Source organism: Peromyscus leucopus, chromosome 6 (assembly GCF_004664715.2).
Source record: "Peromyscus leucopus breed LL Stock chromosome 6, UCI_PerLeu_2.1, whole genome shotgun sequence".
In the NCBI taxonomy this organism is placed as follows: Eukaryota; Metazoa; Chordata; class Mammalia; order Rodentia; family Cricetidae; genus Peromyscus; species Peromyscus leucopus.
Genome location: NC_051068.1, coordinates 107,726,176 through 107,738,511, shown reverse-complemented (window position 1 = coordinate 107,738,511; position 12,336 = coordinate 107,726,176). Strand labels below are relative to the sequence as shown.

At 39.9% G+C, this 12,336-nt stretch overlaps 1 protein-coding gene across 4 annotated transcripts in view; it reads right to left on the bottom strand.

Annotated features, from left to right (window-relative positions):
* Slc9b1 (solute carrier family 9 member B1) overlaps window positions 1–9,207 on the bottom strand; it is a 52,398-nt gene extending 43,191 nt beyond the window's left edge. Inside the window, exons 1-4 of one of the 4 annotated variants that reach the window (XM_037207129.1) lie at window positions 9,094–9,204; window positions 8,435–8,880; window positions 4,486–4,515; window positions 810–897 (exon numbers count right to left, since the gene is read on the bottom strand). In XM_037207129.1, coding sequence (XP_037063024.1) covers window positions 810–896 — 87 coding nt within the window. In that variant the 5' untranslated portion in view covers window position 897; window positions 4,486–4,515; window positions 8,435–8,880; window positions 9,094–9,204. Of the gene's footprint in view, window positions 1–809; window positions 898–4,485; window positions 4,516–8,434 lie in introns of all 4 variants that reach the window. The other 3 variants (XM_028857346.2, XM_037207127.1, XM_037207128.1) reach the window with 3 other exon arrangements.
* Between the last annotated feature and the right edge of the window lie 3,129 nt (window positions 9,208–12,336).

The following is a 12,336-nucleotide window of genomic DNA, read 5'->3' as shown; positions in this document are numbered from 1 at the left end:
CTAACTATAAACAATTATTTAGTAAAACTAGATTAACAAAAGACTTAAACAGTGTACTCTCTATGCTCAAAAGACAACACTCCCCCTCATCCCAGTTTCTTCAAAATACATAACCTTTGTTGATTTAAATTGCTGAAATTTTCTACCACACGTAAGGAAATAAGCTATATTGGCCTTATTCCTAAAACATGCCCAATCTAGGTACAAAAAATTCTTTTTCATCTGTCTCATCCTTTCTGCTCATTTTCTAGAACCCATTAAAATTTAATAGCCATTTCAAAATTATATGTTTTCACTTTTTACAGACACATTTAAATCTATATAATAATAAACAAAATATAATTTTAAAAGAACCAAACAGTGTCTTGCTATGTAGCACGGGATGTCTGTAACTCAGGACCCTCTTGCCTCAGCCTCCCAGCTCCTACGATTACTAGTGTGGGTATTCGTTGTACTCATGCCAAACTGGATTTGTCTGTTTGTTTTTATTTTTGGTGTATACTTGCATATGGTGTGTGTGTGTTTCATGCACTTGAGTGTGCAGGTATGTATACCAGAGAAGGATGCCAGGTTTCTTCCTCTGTGGCTCTGTGCCTTAGTTCCTTGGCAGTTCTCAGTGAACAGGAGGCTCCCTGTTTCAGCAAGGCTAGCTGTCTGCCAATGGGTTTCCAGGCTATGCCTGTCTCTGCTCCCCAGTGCTGGGCTTCTAAGTCCATGCACCATACTAGGCTCTCCAGATGGGTGCTCAGATTCTCATGCTCAATATGGATTTAGACATCCTATATTACAATGCAGTTTTAAGTTTTCACCTGAGTAATTGTTGTCAGTTGAGTAACTGTAGACGGTTGAGTAGTTGTAGATGGCTGGAAATCATCATTTGATTCTGTTCTGTACATGCTAATATTTAAAAGAAAAATAATTTGAAAGAAAAGGCAAGTCTATAAATCGATATAAAAATGAATTTGGTTAAGTTACATTAATATTTAAAACATTTAAATAATAAAATTTTATCATAGCCAAGTCAGATACTTTTATAGAAAAAGAAAATCTAAATGCCCACTGAAGGCCAGTCAGATGGCTCAGTGAGTAAAGGCACCAGCTGCCAAGTCTGAGTACCTGAGTTCAATCCCTGGGAACCACATGGTAGAAGGAAGAATTGATTCCCTCAAGTTACTTCCTATGTGTGCCATCACACACACACACACACACACACACACACACACACACACACTAATAAAAATTTTTAATATTGACTTAAAGTTATTAATCAAAGCTACAAAATCAAGCTTAAATTTTTTATTATGATTATTTATCCATGTGTGTGGTCAGAGGACCACTTGCTGGAGTCAGTTCTCTTTTTCTATGTGGGTCCCAGGGATGAATTCAGGTCATCCCACTTGGTGGCAAATGCCTCTACCTACTAAGCCATTTCACTGGCCCCAAGTGCCTAAATTTTAAAAGTTTTTGACATGAAGAAACGTATTATTTCTCACCAATTTCATAATAATGTGCAATATATTAAAAGCATGTGGGAGATAATCAGTTCTTTATTTCAGTCACCAACTAGTGTGTTTCAAGCCTCCATGAGACTTCAAGAAAATTAAAATGAAACCTGGAGGAAAGCTTATACAGAACCCGAGGAAGTTTGTCTTTCACAATGGACCAAAATAAAAATAGAAAGTTAAGCTGATGTTGAGGTGGAATACTTGAGAGAGAGTGCTGGGCTACAGTGAGGCTGACAGACACCAAGGACAGAGACCCAGAAGAGCCTACAGTGAACCAGGCACTTTACATTGACTGACCTAGACTGGATCAGCTTGAAACTAACAATGTTTTCCTGTGACAAGAAGAAGATAACCCTGACTGATGCCATAAACATCTGAAATTCTGCAGACGGGTAATCTGACAGCCTCTGGGACCCTGACCCTGGTTTGAGGAGCTGCTGGAGTGACACCATCGCATTGCTGAAGTGAAGCTCAATTCCTATTGTACCCTCCTCAACCCAGGCTTTTGTCAGAGCCATGCTGACCCTAAACCCACCTGCATCCAGCTGGTGCTACAGTGAGTCAAGTACCACATCCACTGAGACTTCCTGGAGCAGCCAACCCAACCCCACCAGTCCACTGATATTTAAGTCACCCACTCCTGCTGCCTGTCTGCTAGAGTTGACTTGCCCCTCACAGCCAAACTACCTGACAAAAAGCTTTTGCTTTTTCACTAGCCACATCTCCCCTCCTGGACCTGCCACACAGCCCTGCAGCCACACAGCCTAGGGAAGTTGCTGGGAACTCTGCTTTGGGGGGCTGCATGAGCCACACAGAGTCCTTAGCAAACTTGCTGCCACAGGAGTCTCAATAATGATTTTCCACAGGAACCTCTGTCGACTCCACTATTGCGTCCCTCTGGAGCCAGAGCCAGTGCCACAGAAACAGTCTTCAGGACTAAGTCTCTCACCGTGAAAGTCACTCTACAACAGTTAGAAGTAGCAGGTCAATCAGATATTAATCAAATATCAACATATGGATATATGAACCATGAAAAAGTAGGGCAGCATACATCTCTAAAGGTAGTAACGGGGCCAAAGAAAAGAAAGATGAGGGTCCCAAAAGACTTCAAATAATGACTCCAGGAAAATTCACTACACAAAAGAGTACACAATGGGAATCTTAAAAAACAAACAAACCGTGAAAACCATTTATAACATGAAAAAGAAACTCAGTAAAGAGAGGGACCACAAAAAGAACCAAATAATCTTGGATCTGAAATACTCGATAAGTGAAAATTAAAAAAATAGTCAAGAGTTAAGCAATTAACGTAGTTTTCCAAAGAAGAAACACAAAGGGCAAAGAATCATTTTAAAAGGTGTTCAACATTCCTAGTAATCAGGAAGTGTAAATTAAAATGACTTTGAGATACCACCTCACCCCAGTCAGAATGGCTAGCATCAAAAAATCAGATGGCAAATTTTGGAGAGGATATAGAGAAGGAGGAACCCTAATCAGCTATTATGGAACAGATGAATGGATAGTGAATTGTGACACATATACAAAATAGAACACTCTTTAGCTCCAAAACAACTGAAATCTACTGGAAAATAGACTTGGAAAGTATAATATTAAACAAGGTCACCCAAACTCAGAAGGAAAAGCTACATGGTCTCCCTATACAGATCCTAACCTCTAATATACACATGTCCATATGTAAACAGCTGTAAGCATGAATTTAGCATAACATTCAGAAAAGTGACCAAGAAAGGGCAATACTAGATGATGAGGAAGGATGGAATACAGGAAAAGGACACGGGTGTCATGAGAGAGAGCATAAGCTAATTTTTCTAATTTCAATTATGTCAAAACTTCCCTCCCCCTTTGAGGTAGATACATGAAGAAAAATGTCATTGATAGTGAAAGTGTAAATCCTACACAAAACTCCATGGCTTCAGAATGGCTATTCTAACTGTTTACAAGTTGAATAAGATGTATAGAGTTTGGAACTGGGCACGTGTTTGTTTGAGTGGCTACCTTAATATAGCTGTGTAATGCTTTTACTTCTGAGTTCATTACAATAAAGAGATTTCATTTTTTTAAGACAGGGTTCTCAGCTTTGAGCCTTTCCTGGGACTCAACCAGGCAACTCACAGAGATCCAGGGGATGTGCTTTCAGGTAGGTGTCAAGTAGTAGAAAGGATTTCTGAACTGGATGCAGCTCTTGTGAGATCAAATAAGAAAAAAAATCAAGGTATGACAGCACACACCTTTAGTCCCAGCACTTGAGAGGCAGAGGCCGGTGGATCTCTGTGTTTAAGGCCAGTCCAGTCTACAGAATAAGTTTCAGAACAGCCAGGGTTACACAGAAAAACCCTGTCTCAAAAAACAAACAAACAAAAAAACAAAAAAAAAAACACTTTAAAACAAATGAAGTTATCACCATCACCAAACAAATATTTGCAAATTTAATTTATAGATGTTTCAGAAGAAGAGGGAAGGCATAGAAAAAGTATAAAATGAGATAACAGAAACAAAACTTAAGAAAGATATTATAAGTGTTCAGACAAAAAAGTCTTAATGAATCCCAAACAGATTTGATCAAAAAAAGTCTTTTTGGGGGCAATTCAAAGTAAAAGACAAAGGATAAAGAAACCGTTCTAAAAACAGAAAAATCAGTAGCACACATATGAGGGAATCCTTATTAGACAAAAAGCAGATTTCTCAGAAGATTTTTACAGGCCAAGAGAATAAAATGACATATTCACATCCCTAAAAGAAAAAAAGTGCCAAGATTGGTGTGATGCACATGGGCTATTCCAGCACTTAGAAGGGTCACAAGTTTAAGGAAAGCCTGGGCTATATAACAAGACCCTGTTTCAAAAACAAGCAAATGCTGCCAACTAAGAATAATTATAATCACTCAGACCTCCAGAAGTTAAGTATTTCTAAGACAAGTAAAACTCAGGAAATTCATTGTCACAAGACTGGCATTACTTACCTTCCCCACCTCCCAAATGATTAAGGGATCCTATATACAGAAATAAAAGATAACATACCATAATTAAAATACATAAAAGTATAAAATGCACTAGTACAGCAGACACACAAAAGAGAAAATTAACAAATCTTATCAATACAGAATATAACCAAAGATAAACAACAGGAGACAAAGAATAAAGAATATATAAAACAATCAGAAAAAATGATAGAAGCAAATATTTACCTATTCATAATAATTAGACTAAATTTCTAGGTTAAAAGTTTTATGCTGGCCTTTAATCCCAGCACTTTGGAGGCAGAGGCAGGTGGATCTCTGTGAGTTTTATGCTGACTAAATACACACACCCACACACCCAATGGCCCAAAGATACGCTGCTCACAAGAAACTCAATTCATTAGTGAAGACACCAGGACTGGAAATGAAGGGATGGGAGAAGATATTTTATTCAAGTCAAAAACCAAATGAAGAGAAAATACCTGATTACAGACTTTAAGACACAAATTGCAATGAGACACAGAGGTAACTATGTAATGATTAAAAGCAAATTTTAAAAAGAGGATGATGCTATTATTGTAAATATGTATGTGCCAAAGGCTCCAACAACCAATTACATAATTCACTCAATAAAAGCTGGAAGCTCAACTCTCCACTTACACCAAAACAAATCTCAATTAAGAAACTTCAAAATTAAACAATATGGACCCAACAGACATTTATAGAGCATTTCATCCGATGAATGAAGAATACTCATTATTCTCATCAGCATATGGAATATTCTCAAGGATATGTCAGGCCATAAAGCAAGCCTCAACAAATTCAGAAAGTAGAAACCACAGCATACACCTTCTCTAAAGACAATGGCCTAAATCTAGAAAGCAACAAGAAGAGTTTTCATTTTTTAAGATTTATTGTTATTATTTTAAATTATGTTATATGTATTTATATCTTCATGTGGGTTTGTACATGTGTATGCATGTGCCTGCAGAGGCTAGAGACGTTAGATTCCCCTAGAGCTGGAGTTGTGGGAAGTCATGAGCTTTCTGACATCAGTGACCTAAACATGAATATGCATAATTATGGCCATCTAATGTTCAACAAAGATGACAAAAGCACACACTGGATAAAAGATAGTATCTACAACAAATGGTGCTGAGAAAACTAGATGTCCACATACAGAAGAATGAAATTAGACCTGTGTACAAGCCGAGCAGACACCATAACAGACTGCTCAGTCTTCTGTCAGAGATCAGGCCCCAGTTTCAGTTTCCTGAGACTGAGCAAGCAGTTTCTGAAAGAACCACAAACAATGGACTATCTTCAACTACCCTGATAGCAGGGACAAGGTGACAATACGAACCAAGCCTGGGCCATCCCCCACTATATCTCATGGCAATGACCAAACAGGGACAAATCCTTTTCCCCCTCCCCTTGGAACTTGACCAAACTTGCCCAAAGATGGTAAAACTGTAGCACAGCCAGCCCCTGCTAACCTGAGCCAGAGATATACTAATGTAACTAATGCTTGTTTAACCAATCATATCTAAGTGACCTAACTAAAATCTCCTTAGCTGTGTATAAAGGAGGCTGCAAGCCTCTCTCTGGGTTGCTATTTTGCCTTTTTGTCAGATGTTTGGTCCAGCATGCTAGAACTCTTACTCTCAAGATAACAAACGCTCTTGTTGATTGCAAAGGTGACGGGTGATCTTCTATGGAACTTCTCTTAAGACCCTAACATATATATCATCCTGAACAAAAAAAAAATAACTCTAACTGGACCAAGAACTTAAATGTGAAACTGGAAACACTGAAACTGTCAGAAGAAACTACAGGCAATACCCTGCAGGATATAGGTGTAGAAAAGGACTTTCTGAACAGGATCCCATTTGCCCAGGAACTAAAGCAAACAACTGACAAGTGGGACCTCATAAAACTAAAAAGCTTCTGCATAGCTAAAGAAACAATTTCGTGAAGAGGAAGTCCAGGGAATGGAAGTAAATCTACCAGCTATCATCTGACAGCGGGTCAAAATATAGAGAACAAAAAAAGAATTCAGAAAACAAAGGGTTTTAAAAAATGACCCATTCAAAAATGGGTTAAGATCTGAACAGAGAATTGTCAAATGTAGACTGATTTCTAAATGGTCTTATTAAATAAAAAACACAGAGCCAAATATAGGGCTGAAAGCCTTAGATCAGGGAAATAGGAAAAACCACCAGCCAACCTTACCTCACCAGCTCTATAGCTTCCAAATTCAAGTTACTTCCTGTCTACCCACACCTTTTATGCCTTGCTGTTCTGCCCTCTCATTGGCTCTCTTAGCCCAGCTACCTCACTTCTTCCTACACAGCTCTGTCACTTTCTGTCTGTCTGTACAGACCTCCAGGTCTCTATGATTGGTACTGGGATTAAAGGTATGTGTCATGACACTTGACTCTGTTCCCCAGTATGGCCTTGAACACACAGAGATCCTACCTGTTAAGTGATTAGGATTAAGGGTGTGCGCTACTACCAGACTTCTTTGTTTACTTAAAATGGCTTGCTATTTCCTTTGCTCTCCTGGCAAACTTTATTAAAGCACAAATAAAATATCACCACATTTCAGCACAAATAAAATATAACCACAGTCAAAAGAAAAAAAAAATGAATAAAGGTTCCCATTTTCCCCACATTTTCTCCATCATTTATTGTTGTTTTGTTGATCTTTGCCATTCTGATTAGGGTATGATGAAATCTCAGTTGTTCTGCTTTGTATTTCCCTGATTACTAGGGATGGTGAACATTTTTTGAGATATTTCTTAGCTACTCCTCAGGTAGGGGGTTTCAGGTCAGATCCAGGTCAGGTCATCAAGGTACTATGTCAGAAGTACATGGTGTCTTCAGCAACAGGGACTTAACTTCCACCTCTGGGCTGCAACCAAGGGCAAAAGCAATAGCCTATAATGTTTTGGAAGTCTCTTGGACAATCCTGACCAATAACTTAATTCAGGGGCTTCTCATGTCTGGTGTTGAGGGTTTTGTTAGATAGTATATAAACACTGTCATATATATGTGTATAAATACATATATATATATATATATATATATATATACACTAAATATAATTTGAGAGAGAAGACTTTTTTCCTTAATTACCAGAGAAGATGAACATTTTTTGAGAACCAGGAATTTGACCTCAGGTCATCATGCTTACACTGAAAATGATCTTACTCACTGAGCCATCTCCCCAGCTGTTACCTTTTATTTTTTGAGCCAGGGTCTCTCACTGAACATGGGACTCACCCATTGGATAGACTGGCTGTCCATCTGTCTTTATCCCTCCAGACAGGGTTATAGATACACATCATGATGCCTGGCATATGGAAGGTGATAGGGATCCAAATTCTGATTCTTTTGTTTGCACAACAGGCACTTTATAGACTAAGCTATATTCCCAGCTTCCATATGTACCTTTCATAGGCATTATAATGAAAATGGGGAGTGATTTCCCCACATGCAATAGTAAGGATTTTTTTTTGTTTTGTTTTGTTTTTTGTTTTTGTTTCTCAAGACAGGGTTTCTCTGTGTAGCTTTGCACCTTTCTTGGAACTTGCTTTGGAGACCAGGCTGGCCTTGAACTCACAGAGATCCGCCTGGCTCTGCCTCCCGAGTGCTGGAATTAATGGCGTGCACCACCACCCCCCGGCGGATTTTTTTTTTTTTTTTTTTGATACTGTTCCACAATTATTTGACTCATTAAATTCAATTTATCCCAGCGGAAAATCAGAAGTATGAGAGATTGCCTTCCTAGGTGCCAACTGCATCTTTCCATCAATCAATTTGATCTTTCCTGGGGTTTGAGGTACTGTATGGGAAAGTATACATAAGACTGGACTCTAAATATGCAAAAACAACTTTAAAGGCAACTATTTAGCATTCTTTTTGACGGTATGAAAACTGCTCAACCTACCTGATCTTTCAGTAGTTTGCAGTTTTAAGATAACTTGCGTTCCTGCGGGGATACCTTACCACCTAGTAGTGACAAGCTTTTAAGGCATCTTAACAGGGTAGTATTCCAAGAACAGCGCCACCACAGAGCACCGTCAGGACTCCTGGATGCTGTGCCTGACACACTGTGCGTGCAATTACAGTCCTTAATCCTTCAAAAGCATTGATGGTTAATTGCTTGTCCACTGTGATAAGTCCAAGAGGAATCCCGGTCAGTTGGTGTGGGGGGAGGAACGAAAGGCTTCTTCTGGAAATCAGAAACTAATTCTGGAACACATCTGTAATCACAGGGGCACGTGAAGCTTCATCTCCCCGGATTCACCATTTGTACAGAACAGCATCTGCCCAGTGGGTTAATTTTGCTGTCAGTCTTGATAGGAAGATTTCTTCTTGTCTTACTTTCAAGGGCTGTGGAGAGAAAGAAAAACCAGAGACGCAGGCTGTGAGAGGAAAGAAATGAATCAGGAAGAAGACAGAAGGGGGCTTCCAGTGCGATGAGCCACGTGAGAAGGGAAGCGAAGGGAAGGAGGAGGCCTTCCTTAGCTAATGAACCGGAGGTGATAGCAGGAACAGTATCCGAGGGCCTGGAGCGGAAGAATGGAGAAAACTGGGCAGACCTACAATTCCTTTAGCAAGCCTCACCGGCCCAGGCACCCAGCAACCGTCGTCGTCGTCACAGGAGCCGCGCGCAGGCCAGGGCGTCAGGAGAGCCAGGGACCCAACCTCCAGGACGGAAACTGGGCTGCGACTTCCCGGAAGCAGAAGGGCGGGGCTCGGGGGCGGGGCCCTTAAAGGACTTCCTGGCCGAGACTCTCGCTTTGAAATCCTTAATCACATGGATTTTATTTTAATACTTCTTTTAACCTTATTGCAAGGCCAATGTCTCTTCGGTTTTTTTGTTTGTTTGTTTTTTTGATTTTGGGTTTTTTGGCGGGTCGGGGACAGGTTTCATTAGCATCCTGCTTCGGCCTCCCAAGGATTATGATTATAGGTGGCTTCACCACACTAGGTTCTCTGGCTTCAAACCCAGCTCTAGATCATGAGGATATAACCGTCACTGTTCTCATTGCTCTACCCTTCTTGTTAGTTGAATTACATAGAAATTCTTAGGCAGTACGGATAAATCACTTCTGTCAATACTCAGCATCAACCACATTGGCTGCCCTTGAAGAACAGGTATGGCATTATTGACAGACAGAAACGGATGGTTAAAACGAAACATTCGAGAGCTTTGTGTAATTGTGATTGTTCTAAACATGACAATCACAACTTAACATGCTGTACAATGTATGCTATGTGTACGAATTTATAGAGATTTTTTTATTTAAAAAAATCCCTATTCTCCCATAATCATGGATGTCAAAGTGTGTATTTGAAGTCAGAAAAGTGCTGTAAACAGAAAAGTAAAATGAAATATATATCTTGTAAAAAATTCATTTAAATTTAGGGAAACATCAAAATCTTTTCTTTAGTTAGAGCAACCATGTTCATGATATCTTCTGTTTATGCTCATTGGGTTTGTGGTTTACATTAGTACATTCCTAGTATGAAGGCAGATTTGCAAAGAAAAATTTTAAAGTGTGAAAATGACTTTTAAGGTCCATAAATAAGCCATCAGATTCTATAATTCTTTCTTAAGACTCCACTCAGGGCCCATTATCTCTTCTCTGGAAATAATTTGAATGACCTTGATCACCTTGTTTACAAACTCTCCAAAGAGATTTATAAATTAAAATTTGGAGCCAGGCGGTGGTGGTGCTCATCTTTAATCCCCGCATTGGGGGTGGGGGAGGGACAGAGACAGGTGGATCTTTGTGAGTTCCAGGCCAGCCTGGACTACAGAATGAGTTCTGGGACAGCCAGGGATACACTGTGAAACCCTGCCAGGGGACGGGACACACCTGATGGAAGAGAGTGTGATGATGAAGGCCAACAAAGAGCAGCATGAGTGGCAGGTGACACAGAGAGAAGGAAAGGAGTGATCTGAGAGGGGAATGTGCTGGGATGAGTAGGTTTTCACAGGGGATATTTGTAGCTTTGGCATCCCAAATAGCCCCATGCTCATTCTTTCTGGAATCCACACACCCTCTCTTCTCTACCCATGTGATCTATATGAGGTCGCCCTTCCCTCTCCAGCTCCCACACTCTAGGGATGAGGACAGCACAAGTAATGAGACAGCTTCTTCCCCTGTCAAGAAAAGGTTTCACACAGGAGACAGAACTCCTGCCTAGTGAGTGACAGCCAGTGTGTAGTGTTATGGAAATCACTGTGAAAGGGTTCTCTTTCTGTGGGACTGCTAAACCTGGATGTTGACAATCCCTGTGACTCCCAAGAAAAATCTAAATAATTAAGTAGCCATAGAGGACAGTCCAATTTCAATAGGGAAAGATAATGATCCACCTGCAATTTGATAATCACATTATCCGAACATCTGGAAGTAAATATTTTTCTCTTAGGTAAGTCAATAAAGCCCCCTTTTAAAAAGCCAAGTCAAGTTGTGTTTCCTTCACTCAAACACCAAATGAATGTTTAATAAATGTCCCATAAAGACCATCACACCTGAATTGTACATGAAAGACCTTCTGTGTAATATCAGATGTTTGAAAAGGCAAATCTGCATCCTTCAGATAAGGAAAGGAAAAAAAATTATATAGGAAGATTTTTTCTGTTTTGAAAGGCATTGTTACGTGGCATAATTTAGAGATTTTCATTAAAGGGAATGCTATATATTTTTTTTGTGATATATATTTTTTATTTTACAATACCATTCAGTTCTACATATCAGCCATGGGTTCCCCTATTCCCCCCCCCACGCCCTCCCATACCCCAGCCCACCCTCCATTCCCACCTCCTCCAGGACAAGTCCTCCCCGAGGACTGTGATCAACTTGGTAGACTCAGTCCAGGGAGGTCCAGTCCCTTCCTCCCAGACTAAGCCAAGTGTCCCTGCATAAGTTCCTGGTTTCAAACAGCCAATTCATGCAATGAGCACAGGACTTGGTCCCACTGCCTAGATGCCTCCCAAACTGATCAAGCCAATCAACTGTCTCACCTATTCAGAGGCCTGATCCAGCTGGGAGCCCCTCAGCCTTTGGTTCATAGTTCATGTGTTTCCATTCATTTGGCTATTTTTTTCAATAATTGAGTAAAACTGAAATTTATTATATGCCACAGTCGTCCTAGGACCTCCATGCTATATATATATATAGCCTTTATGGTTCTATGGGTTGTGGTCTGATTGTTCATTTTATATCTAGAATCCACCAATGAGTGAGTACATACCATAACTGTCTTTCTGGGTTTGGGTTACCTCACTCAGGATGATTTTTTCTAGTTCCATCCATTTGCCTGCAAATTTCATGCTTTCATTGTTTTTCTCTGCTGAGTAGTACTCCATTGTGTATATGTACCACATTTTTTTCATCCATTCTTCCGTTGATGGGCATCTAGGTTGTTTCCAGGTTCTGGCTATTACAAATAGTGCTGCTATGAACATAGCTGAGCATGTATCTTTATGGTATGTGTCAGCATTCTTTGGGTATATGCCCAAGAGTGGTATGGCTGGGTCTTGAGGTAGTTCGATTCCTAATTTTCTGAGAAACCGCCATACTGATTTCCACAGCTGGTTGTACAAGTTTACATTCCCACCAACAGTGGAGGAGTGTTCCCTTTGCTCCACATCCTCTCCAACATTGGTTGTCATTGGTGTTTTTGATCTTAGCCATTCTAAGAGGTGTAAGGTGGTATCTCAGAGTCATTTTGATTTGCATTTCTCTGATGATTAAGGATGTTGAGCATTTCTTTAAATGTCTTTCAGCCATTTGTAGTTCTTGTTTTGTGAATTCTCTGTTTAGCTCTTTAGCC